This window comes from Nicotiana tomentosiformis, chromosome 2, assembly GCF_000390325.3.
Source record: "Nicotiana tomentosiformis chromosome 2, ASM39032v3, whole genome shotgun sequence".
Lineage (NCBI taxonomy): Eukaryota > Viridiplantae > Streptophyta > Magnoliopsida > Solanales > Solanaceae > Nicotiana > Nicotiana tomentosiformis.
The window spans coordinates 30,741,479-30,762,891 of NC_090813.1; the positions used below are offsets into that span (position 1 = coordinate 30,741,479).

The following is a 21,413-nucleotide window of genomic DNA, read 5'->3' on the forward strand; positions in this document are numbered from 1 at the left end:
CTCCTCCAGGACATCATTGAATAACTCCCATTGCCTCTTTTTTATGTTTTCAATCACATGAGGGTAATGCTCTTTTAGACCGTTTAGGCTTAGTTGCTTCTCTTCAAGAATCTTTCTCTTTGCTAATTTCTGTACAAATTCCACGAGCCTACGACCCCAAATCTATAATCTTCCCCAATCTTCCGTCGTGTTTCAGCATGCAAGTCAACGGATGGCATGAGCTCAGTCTGTGCCTCCTCCTCTTCAAACTGGGAGGAGTGCTCAGAAGTGCTTCGGGCTGTTTCAGGCCTTGGGCGTTTTGATTTCTGGGCTTGTTGGCTCAGGGCAACATCTCATTTGTTTCCCTGAGCGGGACGTGATCGCAATGATAGAGACTTCTTTGGTGCTATTCCTGTAAAAAAAAAAAATAAAAAAAATAAATGAATCATGTTGAGAGAAAATGAATGAAATAAACAACTTTTGTGATGGGTTATGTGATCGCATAACCGTATTGTGAACCACAAACACATCACAGAATTACAATACACAGGAGGCAAACAATTATGCGATCACGAAAACGACCACAAAGTGTGTTATGCGACCACAAAACGGTCGCATTCTTGCTCACAAGAAGAGCATTGTTTCTGACCATGTTTGCGGCAGCTTTGCGGTCCGGAAAACAAGTTTGCATTCGCATACTCCATCGCAGAATCACATTGTACCAGGCCACCTAGGGGTCCAGTTTGCGATGACTTTGCTGACCACAAACCTATTATGCGGACCGCAAAGGTCGTCTTCCTTAGTCAAAATTGGTCAAACCCCACTCGAATGTAAAAAAATGAACCACGAATCTTCCACCCAGGTCCCCACAACAAAGGTTTGAGAGGAAAGTAGAGGAAATGAGTTCAAGCAATTGATATTATGCAACATAACCACGAGAAAGAGGGAAGAGAAGAACATACCAGATGTCTGAGCAAGATAAAAATTAATTTTGAGATGGGAACGAGGTGAATCTTTCCACAATGTTGATCCTTGTTATGTGATTTTTTGTGTGATTCGAATGTTTTTGGCTTTTTCTTCTATTTCTCTTTGTTTTTGTATTTTTGATTTTGTGTGTGTTGTACAATGTTCGTGTGTGAGTGAGAGTGAAGGTATACGGAAGGTTTAGGGTGTTATACCTGAGCATTTTATGGTGGGCAAGTGGATCGCATAACACATTATGCAGTTGCATATGTGTTATGCGGTGGATTAAGGACTGGGTTGCCCAAACTTTATTTTGCGATGATTTCTGCGGTCGCATAGTAGTTATGCGGGCCGCAAAATCTGAAACCTTATCGCATTTTTGTAGACCCATCTTGCCAATTTCTCTGACTGTGTCTGCGACCACTATGCGGTTCGCAAAGTAATTATGCGACCGCATAGTTTCCGCAAATCACAGACCCTTCTTTCCTTCAATTACCTCAGTACGTGTGCCCTATTCATGGTATTTTGGACTACCTGCATTCTAACACACACGCCAACCTGCTCAACAATAACAACTAAACCTACATAAATGAAAAACTAACAAAAGAGTATTACCACACATGGGTAGCCTCCCAAGAAGCGTTTGATTTAACGTTGCGGCACGACGATGTCGATCCCGTTTGGGCTACTCAATGGTTGGTGTAGGACTATCCTTGAGAGCAATTTGTTCTACCAGGTGCTTTTCTCCTGTGGTGCTAGGGTAATGCTTAACCCGTTGGCAATATACTTTGAAAGTTCGAGTCCCATCCTCCGACTCCAATTCGATAGCACCATAAAGGGGACACATTTACAACTTTGAATGGGCCAGACCATTTGGATTTGAGTTTTCCCGGAAATAACTTGAGTCTTGAGTTGAAGAGTAAGACCAAGTCACCAGATTTGAATTCCCGCTTCAAGATCTTCTTGTCATGAACAAACTTCATTCTCTCCTTATACATGGCTGCAATCTCATAGGCATGGAGACAGAATTCTTCCATCTCATTGAGTTGTGTCATTCTTAGGTTAGCAGCTTCGGCCCAGTCAAGATTCAACTTTTTCAGAGCCCACATGGCTTTGTGTTCAAGCTCCACAGGCAAGTGACACGCCTTACTAAAAACCAACCGGTATGGTGATGTGCCAATGGGGGTCTTAAATGCTGTGCGATATACCCACAACACATCATCTAAATTCCTTGACTAGTTGGTCCTGTTTGCATTGACAGTTTTTGCTAGGATGTTTTTAATCTCCCTGTTGGAAACTTCAACCTGACCACTTGACTGAGGATGATAAGGTGTGTCCACCTTGTACTTTACGCCATACTTTTCGAGCAGCCCGGTGAAAGACTTGTTGCAAAATTGAGAACCACCATCACTAAGGATGGCCCTGGGTGTACCAAACCGCGTGAATATGTTCTTCTTCAAGAATTCGGTCACACTCCTTGCCTCATTGTTGGGCAAGGCGACTGCCTCGACCCACTTGGAGACGTAGTCCACAACCACCATAATATATGTCATGCCATAAGAGCTCACGAATGGACCCATGAAGTCGACCCTCCACACATCAAAGATCTCGACCTCCATTACACAATTCATAGGCATCTCATGCTTTTTAGAAATTGACCCTTGTCTTTGACATTTATCGCCTGCCTTAACTATTTGATTTGCATCATGATAGATCGATGGCCAATAGTAGACACATTCAAGCACTTTTGCCGTTGTCTGGTTTCCTCCATGATGGCCCCCAACTAGGGAGTCATGGCATGCCTTGGGAATTGGCATTACCTTATCTTCCGGAACACACCGCCGAATGATGTTGTCGGCAGAAATACGGAACAAAAAGGGCTCCTCCCAATAGTATTGCCTACACTCCAGCAAGAACTTTTTCTTTTGATAAGCTTCTAATCCATCGGGAGCAAGGTCACTAACCAAGGAGCGAACGTGCTATACAATGCCAATATGTGCTCATCTGGAAAGGCATCATTGATTTTAAGGTTCTCTTTTGGCCTCCCTGCCTCTTCAAGCCTAGATAGGTGATCCGCAACTTGATTTTCCATCCCTTTTCGATCCTTGACTTCAAAGTCAAACTCTTGCAACAAAAGGACCCACCGAATCAATCTTGGTTTGGCATCCTTCTTTGCCATAAGATAGTGAAGAGCAGCATGATAAGTGTAAACTATCACTTTGGACCCCAACAAATAGGCCTGAAAATTTTCAAACGCATAGACAAGGGCAAAAAGTTCTTACTCAGTCACAGTATAATTCATTTGAGCACCATTGAGTGTCTTGCTTGCATAGTAGATAGGGTGAAGGAGTTTTTTATGCCGTTGACCAAGAACCTCCCCAATAGCTATACTACTGGCGTCACACATGAGTTCAAATGGAAGGGACCAATCGGGTATGACGATAATAGGTGCCATGATGAGCTTTTCTTTCAATTCCTCAAAAGCTTTGATACACTTCTCATCAAATACAAACTTTGCATATTTTTCAAGGAGCTTGCACATGGGATTTGCAATTTTGGAGAAGTCCTTGATAAAACGCCTATAGAAGCCAGCGTGCCCCAAAAAGCTCCGGACACCTTTTACTGAAGTGGGTGGAGGAAGCTTGGAAATGATTTCAATCTTTGCTCGGTCAACCTCTATGCCTTGTTTGGAAATTTTGTGGCCCAAAACAATTCCATCATCAACCATGAAGTGGCACTTCTCCCAGTTTAGCACAAGGTTTGTTTCTTCACATGTTTTGAGCACTTGTCTAAGGTTGTCAAGAAAATGCTCAAAGGAATCACCCACTACAGAGAAGTCATCCATAAACACCTCTAGGAAATCTTCCACCATGTCTGAGAAGATTGACATCATGCACTGTTGAAAGGTAGTCGGGGCGTTGCATAGCCCGAATGGCATACGGCTAAAGGAAAAAGTCCCATATGGGCATGTGAACGTTGTCTTATCTTGATCGTCCAAGGCAATATTGATTTGGTTATAGCCCGAATATCCATCCAAGAAGCAATAAAATGACCTTCCCGCTAGCCGATCAAGCATTTGATCAATAAAAGGCATATGGAAATGGTCTTTGCAAGTAGCACTGTTGAGCTTCCGGTAATCTATGCAAACTCTCCATCCATTCACAGTTCTCATTGGGATGAGCTCATTGTTCTCGTTTTGGATCACGGTCATGCATCCTTTCTTCGGCACATATTGCACCGGGCTCACCCAAGAACTATCGGTAATGGGGTAAACTACCCCGGCATCTAACCACTTGATGATTTCTTTCTTCACCACCTCTTGCATGGAAGGGTTTAACCGTCTTTGATGCTCCATGCTAGGTTTACTTTCTTGCTCCAATTGTATCTTGTGCTCAAAAATTCCGGCGGGAATCCCTCAGATGTCCGCTATTGTCCACCCAATGGCTTGTCGGTGTTCCCTTAGGACATTCAACAAATGATCTACCTGCACATCATTCACCAAATAAGAAACGATTACTGGTAAAGTATCATTAGAGCCAAGAAATTTATACCTTAAGTGCGGTGGAAGTAGCTTGAGCTCAAGTTGTGGCGGCTCAATAATTGAAGGCTTGGCGGGGGGAGTGACTCTATTCTGTAAGTCAAGAGAAAGTTTCTTTGGTGCATAAGCGTAGGACCCACGTCCTTATAATGCATTCATCGATTCCATGGACCCCTCCATTTCTTCACCATCAAAATTCACCAATATAGCCGGCAAAGCCTCACCAAGGCATTCTTCTTCCATTTTCATATAAATTGCACCTTCTACCTCATCAACAACATCAATGACTGAGATGCTCTCATATGCATGTGGCAAATTCATACCCTTACTCGCTTGAAAGTTTACCTCTTTATCATTAACTCATAACTTGATCTCATTTCGTTCTGAATCCATAAGTGCTCCTCCGGTAGCAAGGAATGGTTTCCCTAAGATGATAGGGATTTCTTTATCAACAGCACAATCAAGGATCACAAATCGGCGGGAAGGAGGAACTTTCCCACTTTCACAAGGACATCATCAATAATCCCCACCAATCTCTTGATTGAACGATCAACCATTTGCAACCTCATGCTTGTAGGCAGCGGCCTACCTAACCCCTCTTGCTTGTAAATAGCAAGAGGCATCAAGTTGATGCTAGCCCCATTATCACAAAGAGATCTTGCAAAATCTCGCAACCCAATAGTGCATGGAATGGTGAAGGCTCTCGGGTCTTCTTTCTTTTGAACGATAGTTGTTGCAATGATGGAACTAACCCGGTGAGTCACATTCACCACTTCATTCTTGGTGGGTTTAGTCTTGGTGATAAAGTCCTTCAAGTATTTAGCAAAACCCGACATCTCTTGAAATGCTTCTATAAATGGAATGTTCACCGATAATTGCTTGAGAATGTCATAGAATTTCTCGAGTTTGCTATCATCAACCTTCCTAGAAAGTCTTTGAGGGAAATGAAGGGGAGGTCTAGGAATTAGTGCTAGAGCTTTTGGTGCCTCTTTTACCTTTTCCTTGACCTCTTCACGGTTCACTTCTTCGACTTTCACTTCTTTTGGGAGCTTTTTAACTTCAACAATAATTGGCACCTCAACCTCTTGTTCAAGATCATTCACTTCAACCATTTGTTCATTCTCTCCTTGAAGTACTTTCCCGCTTCGAGTTGTGATTGCCATATAATAAGAAGTCGGTCCACTCCCATTAACTTTTAGGTTTGCAATTGTGTCACTTGGGAGTGCGCCCTTTTGCTTCGGATTTTGCTCTCTTGATAGATCTCTCATTTGCATTTCCAGCTTTTGTATGGATGCGGTGTGTGACCCCACAAGTTTGACCATGTTCTCCATTGAAGTGTTGTTTCTTTCTTGATTTTGCAATACTCTTTCAAGCATATTCTCCAATTTGGACTCATTTGAAGTACTTTTCTTATAATGCGAAGAGCTAGATTATTGACCCTTTGGTGGAACATAGGGGTTTGAACTCCGGTTTGAATAGTTGTTGTTGTTGTTACTCCAATTACCTTGACTTGAACCACCTTGATCATTTCACCACTTTTGATGGCCTTGCTCTTTCAGGTTAGGCCTCCATTGATTTTGTTGTCCGGGACCTTGGTAGGATTGTCTTTGGTAACCGCCTTGAGAATTATGGACATAATTTTCTTCCTCGCAATCTTCGTTTGACAAGAGTTGCACATCTTCCACATCATTTATCTTTTTTGTTTGGCTTTCAGTGAACATCTTGGTTAACACATTAATGTTGGTGGCAAGCCCGACAATTACTTGATCTCTCTTTTGGTTCTCTTTAATCATGTTGGTCAAAAAGGGAGTACCGTATGCAATTCCACCCTTGGTATCTTCCGAGTGCCAAGCTTGATTATGTTTTGCCATCTTGTCAAGGATTTGTGTGACCCTTGTAAATGTTTTGTCCATAAAAGATCCATCCGCCACATTTTTGGCTATGGATTGGTTCAACGGATCCAAACCCATGTAAAACTTCTCCAACAAGATTGTGTTCGAAAAACCATGATTCGACGACCTCACTAGATATAGTTTGAATCGATCGCATGCCTCATATAGGTGTTCCCCTATAGTTGCTTGAAGAAGAAACTTTTATCTCTGAGCTCAGACTTCTTGCTTTGTGGGAACCATTTAGCTAGGAAAGCTCGGACGAGCTCATGCCAAGAATGAATGGAATGAGGTGGTAGATTTTGGATCCATTTCCTCGCTTCTCCATCTAATGAGTACTTGAATACCCTCAGTCTTAGGGCATCATCTGACACGTTGTTCTGCTTGTGCATCGCACACACACCCAAAAAGTTTCTAAGATGTTGTGTCAGATCATCATCGGTAGAATTTCTGAAAAACCCCTCTGCTTTAAGCATTAGGATCAAACCATGTTCCACCTTGAAGGTAGCAACATCAACTCGTGGAGAGACAATGGCATTTGTATCCTCGATGTACTCATCTATATCCGCAAAAGGATTCTCTTCTTCTTCTTCTTCTTCTTCTTCTTCTTCATACTCTGCGATGTTTACCTAGCACACCAAGCAAAGCAAGCAAAGTGTGATGGAATAGAAAAAGACGTAAAGTAAAGCAAACATTAAATAGTAATTTCAAAATCGCATTCCCCAACAACAGTGCCAAAATTTGATACGCTCAAATTACACCTAAATAAATAATGTAAGGCGGTCGATATCAAATATAGTAACCCAACTAGGTTGGGGGTGAATCCCACAGGGAATAGGTGTGAAATGATTAATTGAATAGTGTAAAACTTGACTTAAGTCGTAATTCTATTCTGTTAGCTTGAAAATGGTGTTGTGATTCTGTGTAGTAAAGAAGACTATTGTATTGTGAGAATGTATTTAATTTGATTAAGGAAACCAAGGTTGTGTCCCCATCGATGGAATGTAATGCTATCAGTGTTAATATGATATATTTCTAATGAAAAGTCCTTTGATATGCAAATGGTTTATAAGTGACTACCCAATATTTTCCAATAGTTGGGTAATATCTTCTCTTTAAGATTTTTCCAAATATAAAAGAGTTGTAATTAAAAATAACCAATTTATGCCAACTAGAACCCACTTATTCCTAGGCAATTCTATTAAACAAAATTTAAAGCCTTGAGTTTTTTATATTCAATTCTACCAAACCCTAACCCACTTTTTCAAGTAAAGATAGAGTGAAATGGAATTAGTTAATGTTTGCAACCACTAACAATACATGAAGCATAAGAACTGAATAAATATCAACCAACCATTATATATATATATATATATATATATATATATATATATATATATATATATATATTCAATGGTAAACACCCATTAACATTATACCCATTTAGGGTCCACAACCTTAGTAGTTAAAACAAGCTACTCATACTAGAATCCAAGAACAAAGCAATAAATGAAGTCATAAAGCTTACAAAGTTACAAGATTCCTTCTTCAAACGCTTCCAAACCAATGGTGCATTCAATGCTCTAAAAGTAGCCTCTTTTTCTGACTCAATTATTCACAAAAACCCTAGTAAATCTATTTATAGTGGACTAAAAGTCGAGGTCAAGATTTGATAAAAATGCCCCTGCAGAGCCCTTCTGCGACCGCATAATGGTCGCATACCATGTATGCGGTCCGCATAGTTGACACTTGCATCGCAGAATTTCAGATCTTCAAGCCCAGATTTCCACCGCATTTCCATTATGCGGTCCGCATATCAGTTATGCGATCGCATTTTCCATCGCAGAAGTGCTATGCAGATTCTTCAATTGCAATTGTGCGGTCATTATGCGGTTCGCTGAAGTGTTATGCGAACGCATAATGGACCGCATATTCTTCTCTTCAGTTGGCCAAAAATCTTCTTCAGTTTGCGGTAATTATGCGGTCCGCATATTACTTCTACGGTCGCATACTTGCAGCATTCCTGCCCTTTTGTAGCTTTTTGACTTCTTTTCCATGGTTTTTGGTCTTCAAGTCTCATGCACTACCAAACACCAAAACTTCATAAGAATTAACTAAAAATACATTGAAAGACGAGCTAAAGTCTATGTAATTGGTATCAAAAGTGCCGAAATTCTACGGCACATCAACACCCCAACTTAAACTCTTGCTTGTACTCAAGCAACTAAAACGAAATTATCCTATCATATACTACTTCGATTTCTGACATGTCACAAAACAATAGTGATTGTAGATGATTTTAACTGTCAGCTAACAAGCATGTAACTTCTTTTATTTACCCTTCATGGAAGACAACTATCATTTAACAATTCGACTAATAAACTTGTGAACTTCGAGCCTCAACCAAAATGACAAAATGCTACTCACAACTAAGTGTGCACTTGTATTCTACTTCAAGAACCTAACTTCTGCTAAATCTTGCAATTCATGCACGTTCACAACAAAGAAAATCCCCAACTCACACATATGTACAGGGGATGCAATCAAAACACTCTTGCACTTGGAACGAAAGCTACTTGCTACAAGTATCAGTCCATACGCTTGCCCTTATTTTAACTTGCTGCTATCTCAAGAATGATTGGCTATAGATCACCAAGGACTTCGGGATGGGTTGGATGAATATTTGGGAATGTAGTGGCTATACCCTCCTTAAACTCTACATACATTTTTCTTCTTTACTACATAGCACTTATGGACCTCGAGTTACCGACATAGAACCACATCAAAGTATTTCTTCGGTTTCTACAAGACTCCGCTCGTTTTCTCAAATTTGACTTTGATGGCACGATAAATCAAAATGGGTATTGAGTAGGGGCATTGCTGATTGCACCTGATGAATTGCACACCCTCATTGCCATTAAGCGGAACTTTTAAGGAACTAAGAATACCACAAACCAACGAGTTTTCGGAGCTTGAGTTTCTTCATATATACAACTTTGAGGTTACCAATTTTCACTTTTTACCAGCACCCCCAACTTAGGCTTTTAGCCTCATTCTTACTCGTTCAAGGAGGGATGGGTTCGAAAGAAGAAATTATTTCACAACGGGATAAAAGTTTGTAATGTGGTAGCCAAATAAAAGGTTAACGGCTCAACGGGGGTAACTAGGGTAATTTATGTACTAAGGAGGTCAATTTGGTCAAAATTAGCTAGTAGACACAAAGATAACCTAAGATCATTTCAGCACCCAATCATTAACCTGAGATTTGCACTAAGAAGTCAAGCAGGAAAGTTCTAGACATCACAAGTTAAGCATATGCATTATTTATACAAATCCTCACTCACTCACAAAGCATGAACTGTTCGACTCAACATAGTTTCAGCCCTCAAGTGAATGCAAGGCAACTCAAAGCCTTCATTACATGACATGTAAGATTCTGAGTAAGCATAAAGTCAGAGAGCGAGCCTCAAGTTCACAAGAATGACTAACCATTACCCTTTTTATTTAGATATATACAAAAGAAGGAAGGGTACCATTTATTCACAAAAATTCAATACATGCTTGAAGCTAGAACAATCAACACCAAACAAGTCAAAACCTTTTATGCTACTGCCGCGGTTCTACTATTACACCCTTGGAAAAGAACCCGGTGTAGAAAAAACAAGGGGGAATTCATTGCTAACTACCAATCTATACTATTAAAGAAAAGAGTTTATGTATAATGTTTACACAAAATATGACTACCCCACCCCCAACTAAAAGGCATACGATGTTCCCAATGCATAGAGAATGTAAAAGCAAAGTTTAGGGGCTTCCTGGGGTGCACTAGGCACTCGGAGGGACTGAAGCAGCGGGGGCAACTGTGGGATCAACTGCTGGCACTGTGGCAGCAACATATGGGACCTCAGAATGAGTGGTGGTCTCTAAGGCTGGAACAGGAAGATCCACCTGCTGTGAGGCTGGGACTAGAACCTGGGAGCTGCTAGCCTCTCCCATCGATGGCTGCATGGTCGATGGATTTGCCTTTGCGACCATGTGTGCAATAGAGTGTGCAATTGCTGTTTGCACATATGCTTCCTCTTCATCATGTATATCTGTAGAGACTACAACTTATTTGCCTCTATTGTTCTGTTGATCCTAAGTCTCCTCAACCAATGCCTCCTCATCAGTTTCCTCCGCTTCAGTGTCTCCCTCATCAGTCTCCCCCTCAGACTCTCCGGATCCCTCATCTGAAGGAGTGGCGATGTGTTTAATGGAATCCTGAGCCTTTGAAGTCTCAGTACCTTGAGCTTCTAGAGTTGTCATAAGGTTTGTGAAATCCACGTCCAAGCTCGGAACGTGGGAATTTCCAGTGCCCTGCTCACCTTCCTCCGAGAGAAGGGAGATCAAGTCAAACTCCAAATTTTGCATCTTGTGTAGTTCTGATTTCAGCTCTGCGACATCCTGTTGGAGTTTAGGAATATCTCCAGCTTCGCCTCTCTCGACCCTTTCAAGTCGCACTTCAAAGTGCTTGAGGCGATCTTTATAGGATTGATGTTGTTGTTGAAAAACGCACACTGAGGCTTGGATAGGGGCCAGTGCTTGCCTAATAAGAGCTGGGAGTTCCTTTGTCGGTCTGTCTACCTTGGCATTGGCATGTTGGACTAGTAAACCTAGCTTTGATAGAGCTGGTAAGGTAGCAGGTAGCTGTGCAGTGGTTGACTTAGGAGTGGATATGGAGGTGGCTAGTACGGAGGGAGTGTCATGCAGTGAGGGAGCAGCAAGTGCTGCTAAGTCTGATGGAGGATTTAGTGAAGTCTCTAGTGGGATGTCCACCACATTGTCTGCGACATCACTAATCCGAGTGATGTCAATATCTTGGAGAGTGTTTTCAATGCGGTCATGTTTGGGAATAGGAGGCACTTCCACAGCTTTACACAGAGTAGTGATCAAACACAGGAAAGGAAGTGATGTTTCTTTCTGATTCGCTCTGATCCTAATCTCCTTGAATATAATTTCGCCCACATCAACCTTTATGCCCTTCATGATGAATGCAATGAGGATTGCCTTTTCGATGTTTATGTCTGTTTCATTTCTCGTAGGTATCATACGGGAGCAGACAAAACTGAGCCAATATCGGCCCTCCTGAGTGAGATCCTACTTGTGAATCTTTTGGCACGGAACTATCCATGAGGGGGTTCCCTTGTCTATAACGGAATCAACCCAAGCACGCTCGAATTCTTTATTGGCAAGTGTTGCATTATACTCAGCCGTGCCTAACGACCAATCCTGAAAATATATGTCATTTATGGATACGGCATCACAGATTACTTGGACCCCTCGAACTTGGGCAGATTGCAAGAATACCCGGTTCTGCTTCTGCTCAGCATTTGTGGAGGCAGCATAAGCAACATAGAATTCCCTCGTGAGTGTCTCGTTATTCTCCTTCGGGACTTCATTGAAGAACTCTCATTACCTCTTTATTAAGTTTTCAATCACATGAGGGTTTCTCTTTTAGACAGTTTAGGCTTAGTTTCTTATCTTCAAGAATCTTTCTCTTTGCTAGCCCATTTATGTACAGATTCCACGAGCCTACGACCAAAAATCTATGATCTTCCCCACTCTTCCGTCGTGTTTCAGCATGCAAGTCAACGTATGGCATGAGATCAGTCTGTGCCTCCTCCTCTTCAAATTGTGAGGAGTGCTCAGAAGTGCTTCGGGCTCTTTTAGGCCTTGGGCATTTTGATTGCTGGGCTTGTTGGCTCAGTGCAGCAGCTCATTTGTTTCCTCGAGCGGGAGGTGATCGCAATGAGAGAGACTTTTTTGGTGCCATTACTGTCAAAAAAAAAAATAAAAAAAATGAATGAATCACATTGAGAGAAAATGAATAAAACAAACAAATTTTGCGATGGGTTATGCGATCGCATAACCACTTTGCGAACCGCAAACACATCGCAGAATTTCAACACACAAGAGGCAAATAATTATGCGATCACGAAAACGGTCGCATTTCTGCTCACTAGAATAACAATTGTTTCTGACCATGTTTGCGACAGCTTTGCGGTCCGCAAAATGAGTTTGCAGCCGCATACTCCATCGCAGAATCACGTTGTACCAGGCCACCTAGGGATCCAGTTTGCGATGACTTTGCTGACCACAAACCTATTATGCGGACCGCAAAGGTCGTCTTCCTCAGTCAAAATTGGTCAAACCCCACTCGAATGTAAAATAATGACCCACGAATCTCCCACCCAGGTCCCCACAGCAAAGGTTTGAGAGGAAAGTAGAGGAAATGAGTTCAAGTAATTGATATTATGCAACATAACCACGAGAAAGAGGGAAGAGAATCACATACCAGATGTTTGAGCAAGATAAAAATTAATTTTGAGATGTGAACGAGGTGAATCTTTCCGCAATGCTGATCCTTGTTATGTGATTTTTTGTGTGATTCGAATGATTTTGGCTTTTTCTTCTATTTCTCTTTGTTTTTGATTTTGTGTGTGTTGTACAGTGTTCGAGTGTGAGTGAGAGTGAAGGTATGCGGAAGGTTTAGGGTGTTATACCTGAGCATTTTACGGTGGGCAAGTGGATCGCATAACACATTATGTTGTCGCATATGTGTTATGCGGTGGATTAAGGACTGGGTTGCCCAAACTTTATTTTGCGATGATTTCTATGGTCGCATAGTTGTTACACGGGCCGCAAAATCTGAAACCTTACCGCATTTTTGCAGACCCATCTTGCCAATTTCTCTAACTATGTTTGCGAACACTATGCAGTTCGCAAAGTAATTATGCGACCGCATAGTTGCCGCAAACCACAAACCCTTCTTTCCTTCAATTACCTCAGTACGTGCACCCTGTTCATGGTATTTTGGACTACCTGCATTCTAACACACATGTCAACCTTCTCAACAATAACAACTAAACCTACATAAATGAAAAACTAACAAAAGAGTGTTACCACACATGGGTTGCCTCCCAAGAAGCGCTTGATTTAACGTCGCGGCACGACGATGTCGATCCCGTTTGGGCTACTCAGTGGTTGGTGTAGGACTATCCTTGAGAGCAATTTGTTCTACTAGGTGCTTTTCTCCTGTGGTGCCAAGGTAATTCTTAACCCGTTGGCAATTTACTTTGAAAGTTTGAGTCCCGTCCTCCGACTCCAATTCGATAGCACCATAAGGGGACACATTTACAACTTTGAACGGGCCAGACCATTTGAATTTGAGTTTGCTCGGAAATAACTTGAGTCTTACGTTGAAGAGTAAGACCAAGTCATCGGATTTGAATTCCCGCTTCAAGATGTTCTTTTCATGAACAAACTTCATTCTTTCCTTATACATGGCTGCACTCTCAGAGGCATTCCATCTCATTGAGTTGTGTCATGTAGTGTATTTAAGGGCATTCCCCTTTACACTTAAAGATGATGCGAAGTAGTGGATTCGAAGCTTACTGATGCACTCAAATTACCCCTAAATAAATGGTGTAAGGCGGTCGATGCCAAATATAGTAACCCGACTAGTTTAGGGTCGAATACCACAGGGAATAGGTGTAAACCGATTACTTAAATAGTGTAAAACTTGACTTAAGTCGTAATTCTATTCTGCTAGTTTGAAAATGGTGTTGTGATTCTATATAATAAAGAAGACTATTGTATTGTGAGAATGTATTTAATTTGATTAAGGAAATCAAGGTTGTGTCCCCATCGATGGAATGTAATGCTATCAGTGTTAATATGATATATTTCTAATGGAAAGTCCTTTGATAGGTAAATGGTTTATAAGTGATTACCCAATATTTCCCAATAGTTGGGTAATATCTTCTCTTTAAGATTTTCCAAAATATAAAAGATTTGTAATTAAAAATAACCAATTTATGCCAACTAGAACCCACTTATTCCTAGGCGATTCTATTAAACAAGGTTTAAAGCCTTGAGTTTTTGATATTCAATTCTACTAAACCCTAACCCACTTTTCCAAGTAAAGATAGAGTGAAATGGAATTAGTTAATGTTTGCAACCACTAACAATACATGAAGTATAAGAACTGAATAAATATCAACCAACCATTATATATATATATATATATATATATATATATATATATATATATATATATATATATATATATCAATGGTAAACACTCATTAACATTACACCCATTTAGGGTCCACAACCTTAGTAGTTAAAACTAGCTACTCATACTAGAATCCAAGAACAAAGCAATAAATGAAGTCATAAAGCTTACAATGTTACAAGATTCTTTCTTCAAAAGCTTCCAAAACAAAGGTGCATTCATTGCTCTAAAGGTAGCCTTTTTTTCTGACTCAATGACCCACAAAAACCCTAGTAAATCTATTTATAGTGGACTAAAAGTTGGGGTCAAGATTTGACAAAAATGCCCCTGCAGAGCACTTCTGCGATCGTATAATGGTCGCATACCATGTATGCGGTCCGCATAGTTGACACTTGCATCACAGAATTTCAGATCTTCAAGCCCAGATTTCCACCGCATTTCCATTATGCGGTCCGCATATCGGTTATGCGACCGCATTTTGCATCATAGAAGTGCTACGCAGATTCTTTAATTGCAATTGTGTGGTCATTATGCGGTTCGCAGAAGTGTTATGAGACCGCATAATGGACCACACATTCTTCTCTTCAGTTGGCCAAAAATCTGCTTCAGTTTGCAGTATTTATGCGCTCCGCATATTACTTCTGTGGTCGCATACTTGCAGCATTCCTTCCCTTTTGTGGCTTTTTGAATTCTTTTTCATGTTTTTGGGTCTTCAAGTCTCATGCACTACAAAACACCAAAACTTCATAAGAATTAACTAAAAATTCTTTGAAAGACGAGCTAAAGTTTATGTAATCGGTGTCAAAAGTGCCGAAATTCTCCGGCACATCACTTACCAAATGGATCAATTAGAAAATGGGAGGAAATGACCAGAAAATTTCTTGATAAATATTTCTCCTCAGCTAAGACGGTTAAGTGTAGAAGAGAAATCCATAACTTCTGCCACAAAGAGAATGAAACTACTTTTTGAAGCACGGGAGAGGTTTAAGGAGATAGTTAGGAGGTGTCAACATAGCGGAATTGAACTCTGGATGCAACTCCAGGATATTTGGGATGAATTGACACCAACCTCTCATAGAACATTGAGCAATGCAGTTGGAGGACCCTTTATGAAGAATACACCTGAGGAGATAGTTACAATTCCTGATGACTTATCCGAAGATGCTAATCAGAGGCCCTCTGATAGTGTGGAAAGAAGACAATCAATTGGTGTTCACCAAATTGATGCTACTACATCTGCGCAAGTACAACTTGATGCTATGGCTAAAGAAATATGAAAGCTAACCATAGCTTCGATGCAAAATGTACACCACACAGCTTGTGATATATGTGGAAGAGGACACCCTACTCTTGAGTGTCAAGCCTCAATGGAGGAAGTGAATGATGTAGGAAACTATAATTTTAATTCAATGGGCCAGAGACACCCCGATTTTTCATGGAGTTCACATGGGGGTACTGCAAATGCATGGCAACAAAACAACCCCAAATTCCAGGAATAAGGAGCTCCAAGTTTTCAAATCAGCAGAGGCAGCAGTATTAATCTCCACAGTCGAATCAACCTAGCATGGAAGATCTTATGAAGGCCTTCATTATCAAGACGGATGAGAGGCTTGGTGCCCATGATGCAACTATCAAAAAATTTGGTACATCTTTTCGAAGTCTGGAAAGACAGGTTGGGCACTAAGCTACTCTAATGTCTAAGAGAGACCCAAGAACAATCCCGGCTGATACATAAAGAAATCCCAAAGAAACAATGAATGTTGTAACTTTTAGAAGTTGGCAAATGTTGAAAGATCTCACCCCAATCCAAAAAGATCTAAGACATGAAAAAGAAAGCGGGGAGCAACTAAAAAGTTGTGTCGAAAAAAAGAAGGAAGAAAACTCGAGAAGGGAGGAACCTGAGGCGAGCAAGTATATGCTTGCGCTGCCTTTTCCCCAAAAGCTAAGTAGAGAAAAGATGGACAAGAAGTTCAAGAGATTTCTAGATGTGCTAAAAAAGGTTCATGTAAACCTACCATTCACATAAGTGCTCTCACAAATATCGACTTATGCCAAGTTCTTGAAGGAGATCCTAACAAAGAAGAGGAAAATAGAAGAGACCTTAGTGGTGAAGCTCATAGAGTATTGCAGTGCAATATTGCAAAACAAACTCCCACAAAAGTGTGGAGATCCAGGGAGTTTTACAATACCTTGCTCTTTAGGCACTACTAATTTTGATAAGTCTCTATGTGATTCCGGTGCCTCAATTAATTTAATGCCTCTATCTATTTACAGGAAACTGGAGAAGGAGATTGGAGAGATAAGGTCTGCACCAATATCTTTGCAGCTGGCAGACCAAATGACTCTAGTACCCGAGGGAATAGTTGAAGATATCTTAGTTCGGGTAGATAAGTTTGTATTTCTTGTGGATTTCATAGTAGTTAATATGGAAGAGAATGAGGAGGTCACCCTCATCCTAGGAAGACCATTCCTAGCAACGGGTAAAGCATTATTAGATATACATGATAGAAAATTCATGCTTAGAGTAGGTGAGAAAACTGTGACTTTTGAGATGGATGTAGAAACGGGGGTAAAAAGGGAGAAGCTAGCTGCTAGTGTGGTATGAAAAGTGAAGGGCATGACAGAGAAGGCTGCAGGGAGTGGAAAAGATAAGTGTGGGGTGTATCCCAAGAAGGCTGAGAAGAAGCTATCTACATGGATGAGTGTACTAGTTCGGGCGCGAGGGATGAAGCCCAACTTCGACTCAAACTCCGACTAGATGTTCAGGGAAGTTATCCTTACCTATTTCTTTTTATTTGTATGTCATAGGGACATGAAATAATATAAAGTGTGGGGTGGAGATGTATATATGTATAGAATTTATAAATGTCTATGTGTTTTTGTGTAATTCATTTGATTGAAAATGTTAAATGTTTTTATTTTTCCCGATGATGGATGTCATTCGACATGTTTCTTGAGGGATAAAGTTAAGAAAAAAAAATATTATTTTCTTTAGGTAGTATAATAATTCCCCCTTGGTTTTTCTTTGTGCCGCGGTTCTTTTCCAAGGGTTTTGTTTGAACCGAGCATAGTTAGTTTTATTTTTTTAGGAGTAGGAAAACTTGTGCTGTGATTTGAAATGAAAGCAATATCTCTTGACTGTATTATGCCTTGAGAATAGTAAGTGCCTTAGTTGTGACGCGTAGGCTGAATTTTTTGACTCTTGTATAAGCACCTTAAATGGTACGATCTTAACTTTGCTTAACTGCTTTGACTAGTGTGTCTTGATGATTCCGATCCTGAGTGAGTTATGTGCCATGTGTGTGTGAGTTTTCGTGTATTATGTGCATTGTATTTGATGTCTAGAGCTTGCCCCGTGTGTTTGCAAAGCGAAATAGTAGTTTTATTCAGTCTTGAAAGTGATATATGCGTTTCTTTGTTGAACCAGTTATATGTTGTACCCACCTAATTGTTATGTATTTTAGTTAACCTCTTTGAGCCTATAATCCTATTTCTTTGGCAACCATATTACAAGCCTTAACCATTTTACCTCTCTTGAGCACTTAAAATTGTTATGAACTTTGTAAAAGTCAAAGTGTGGGGTGTTGGTTGGTTTTTGAGTGGAACTAATGAAATAAGGAGAAAGGTGCACTGTTTTGAAAAAAATTAAATATAAGAGCCACGTGAATTGAAAAACATATAGTTGCATTGTTGTGCAAATATTCATTGATCTGTGGTAATTTTTAATGTATTTGTGCTTAAAGAAGTTGGGAGTTGACATATATTGATGTAAGGGTGGAGTTATGGTTTAACATAAGTGTGGGGTTTTGAACAATGAAGCGTATGTATTAAAGTGCTTACGGAGGTGTAGTCAATATATCTAAATATATCCTACCCATCCCGCAGCCTACATTACAACCAAATAAAGTCCTACTTGATCCTTGACTGAATGAACTCAATTAGTAGAGTAATACATTACGGGAAAGCGTATGGTACGTCTTCTGTAGCACATGAATATTACTTCTGAAAGTGAGTGAATGCTTTCTATCTTGAGTTCCTAATTGTTCTTAAACTTTATTATTTTTGCAACTACTCTCTATTGTTGTGTGATGGCACTTGATTCATGAAGGAAAGGTAATGTCGTTGACCTCTGTATTAGAGTAAATGAACGGGTTATAATTAATGCGTGGTACTTTTGAGTTAAATCTTGAGGCTAGGATGTTATGGTATTGTGCTTAATCTATTTTAATTATTCTTGGTGTGATGAGTTATGACCGTTGTTTAAAAAGGTCATGTCTATATAAAGTGTAGTTTGATTGCTCGAGGACGAGAAATGGTTTAAGTGTGGGGTGTTGATGGTAGGCTATAATTAGATGTTTTAGTCGCTTATTTCACTCTAATTTACTGCACTTTAACTGAGTTTGAGCTTTAATCGCTAGTGTATTGTACTTATTGTGTGTTTTATGCCTTGTAGGAGTAATTCCGAGCAATCTAGATGTTATGGAGCTAATTTGAGAGATTTGGAGCTTTGAAGTTAGAGTATAAGCCCAAGGGATTAAGCCGGAATCGTGTGGATCAAGTCTGGATGTCAGAATCGAAGCAAAATCCGTACTCTGAGAAATTTGCACTAATGCGACGCACTGTGCGACACGCTAGTGCAAATTTTGCCAAGAACTCAAATTGCAAATCATACTGGAAATATCCACTACCGCATCGCATGGTGAGGCGCGACATGCGGCGCGATAGTATAAATTTGTTAGAGTATCATCCCATTTCAGCTAAAAAAGGATATTTTCGTCCGAGGTTTATTGGGGGTGGCTTAAATACACGAGAAAACACCATTTTCGGGTCTTTTGATAGATTTTCGACCTAAGGAGGCCAAGGAGACTAAGGAGGAGTTGGAAGAACACAAGCATAAGGATTTCATCATTCCTTCCTCACTCAAGATCCGAGTTTGGATTGAATCTATATTTTCCTATACTTTAATTATATTTGTGAAGAACTTCTCCATGTCTATAGAGTAGATCCTTTTGGGTTTTGATGGATTTGGTGTATTGATGATTGTTTGTGGATTATAACTCTATTTTTATGTATTTGAATCGTTTTGGAAGATTTAATTGTTGCATTTATATTCACTTGTTCTTGTAATCGAAAGAGGCATAACTTGTGATATCTTTGCATTATATTGTTGGTTGAGTTCATAGATTCTTCTAAGTAATCAAAAGTGGCTAGTTGAATCATTGATTAAACCTAGTTAGGAGAATAATCGAAAGAGATTTTTCTAAAGACCGATCCACTACGAATTCTTGCCTATCTTCATAGTGCTTAAATTGGTTCGTATTAAGAGGTTGAGACTTAATCGAGAGAGGAGTTTCTACTAAACAATTGTACTGATAATTAAGTGAATTCGAGAGACTCACTTGAACATTAGAAGTGAATTATCTAGAGTTAAATTTCAGACAATTATCTTGCACATATCCTATCAAAACCCCATTTTCTCCCATTGATATCTTCCTTTGCTTAGGCCTTGCTTCGATTGTCATTTGTCAATTAGCTATAGATTTTTAATTAATTTTAGTATTAACCAAATAAATTTAAATTATTGATTATCTTGGATAGTAATCTAGCTACAAACTAGGATAATACTGTTTAACTCCAATCCATGCGGATACAATATTATACTATACTATCTTTGACTAGCGAGCACAATTTAAGTGTGTGTTTTGCGCTCGTCTTATACCAAGTAGGGTCGGGCCCAGACGAAATCACCTTCTCCTAGCCGAAAAAGGATTTTCACTCTTTAAAAATTGCACAGGCGCGATGCATGGGGCGACGCACCATGCAAGGCATAAAACACATAAAAAGTGCAAAACACTATCAATTAAAACTCAAAACGAGTAAAGTGCAGTAAATTATAGTGCAATAAGTGACTAAAACATGAGATTATAACCTACCATCAACCAGGTAAGGAATCATTACGTCTTCTTGAATTTTGCTTAGGTTTTGATATCTCTCACGACTACCATTATTCTCCGGTACCGTATCGAGGTCAATCAGCTCGAGCTCAAGGAGCAAGTTTGAAAGAAGGATATGTACAAGCTCCTCAGCGAGCAACAAGACAGGGATGTCAAGGACCTTCAGGCCAAGCTGGATAAAGCTCTGAACAAAGCTTCAACCCTGAGGCGAGAACATGTCGATCTGGTCGAAAAGGTAAGGGTCTTTGAAGTCAGAAACGAGGAACTAGTCATGGTATCCAACGACAAAATCTCGCAGGTCCAACAGAATATCGACCAGATCGATAAACTCCGAATCGAGATGAACGAGATTCAAGCCATAGCCGATGGGTGGAAGGGCAAAATGAACATGCTAGTCTCGGAGAAGGAAACTGCTCAGGCAAAGCTAGCATCGGTAGAGGTTCAACTTCGGGTGGTGAATGAGAAGGCTGAAAAGCGGTCCCAGCTGAACGATGATCTCCGAGCACAATTGAACTCGGTTGTTGCAGAATGGGACACCCTCGGTAGAGAGTACGCGATAATGAAATCCAAGTTGGAGACAACCTATGCCGATACCGAGGAGATAGTAGCCTAATACAAGGTCGATATCAAAGCAGCCAAGGCCCGCTTGAAGTCTAATGTCGAATATATGAGGCGGCTGTCCTGAAGGGAGACCCTCGAAGAGATTCATGTCCGAGGCTTCGACCTGTCGGCCGAGATCGAAGAAGCAATAAAGCTTGAGGCTGAGGCAAAGAGACTTTTCGAGCCTGAATGTGCCGAAGGCTTCGAGGGTTCTGAAGGCTCTGATGGTTCCGGCGACGAGTCAGGCCTCGGTGAAGATCATGCGTGAATGCCTTATAACTTTTTTAGTTTTTGCCTTGTGTATGTTTTTGTTTATTCTGAGGTCTTTTTTGGTTGGGCCTTTGTAAATACATTTCGGAATATATAAAATCTCCCTTTCTGGCAATTTCGAGTCTCTACTTTTTTAGTATCTTTTTTATAATTTCTATTCTTGC

General features: G+C 40.3%; 2 protein-coding genes across 2 annotated transcripts; one reads left to right on the forward strand and one right to left on the reverse strand.

Annotated features, from left to right (window-relative positions):
* Positions 1-4,947: 4,947 nt before the first annotated feature.
* Positions 4,948-5,856, reverse strand: LOC104113350 (uncharacterized). The gene has a single exon (XM_009623477.2). It carries the CDS (start codon positions 5,854-5,856, stop codon positions 4,948-4,950), a length of 909 nt encoding a protein of 302 aa, XP_009621772.2.
* Positions 5,857-16,178: 10,322 nt separating this feature from the next.
* Positions 16,179-17,030, forward strand: LOC138904556 (uncharacterized). The gene is made up of 2 exons (XM_070193061.1): positions 16,179-16,424; positions 16,491-17,030. The coding sequence occupies exons 1-2, from the start codon at positions 16,179-16,181 to the stop codon at positions 17,028-17,030; spliced, it is 786 nt and encodes a 261-aa protein (XP_070049162.1).
* Positions 17,031-21,413: the final 4,383 nt, after the last annotated feature.

Excerpts from the sequence above, each read along its gene's own strand:
- LOC104113350 (XM_009623477.2), bottom strand. The coding sequence starts at position 5,856 with ATGCTTGAAAGAGTATTGCAAAATCAAGAAAGAAACAACACTTCAATG.
- LOC138904556 (XM_070193061.1), top strand. The coding sequence starts at position 16,179 with ATGAATGTTGTAACTTTTAGAAGTTGGCAAATGTTGAAAGATCTCACC. Across the intron at positions 16,425-16,490 it reads TTCTAGATGTGCTAAAAAAG|GAGATCCTAACAAAGAAGAG; the intron begins GTTCATGTAAAC and ends AAGTTCTTGAAG.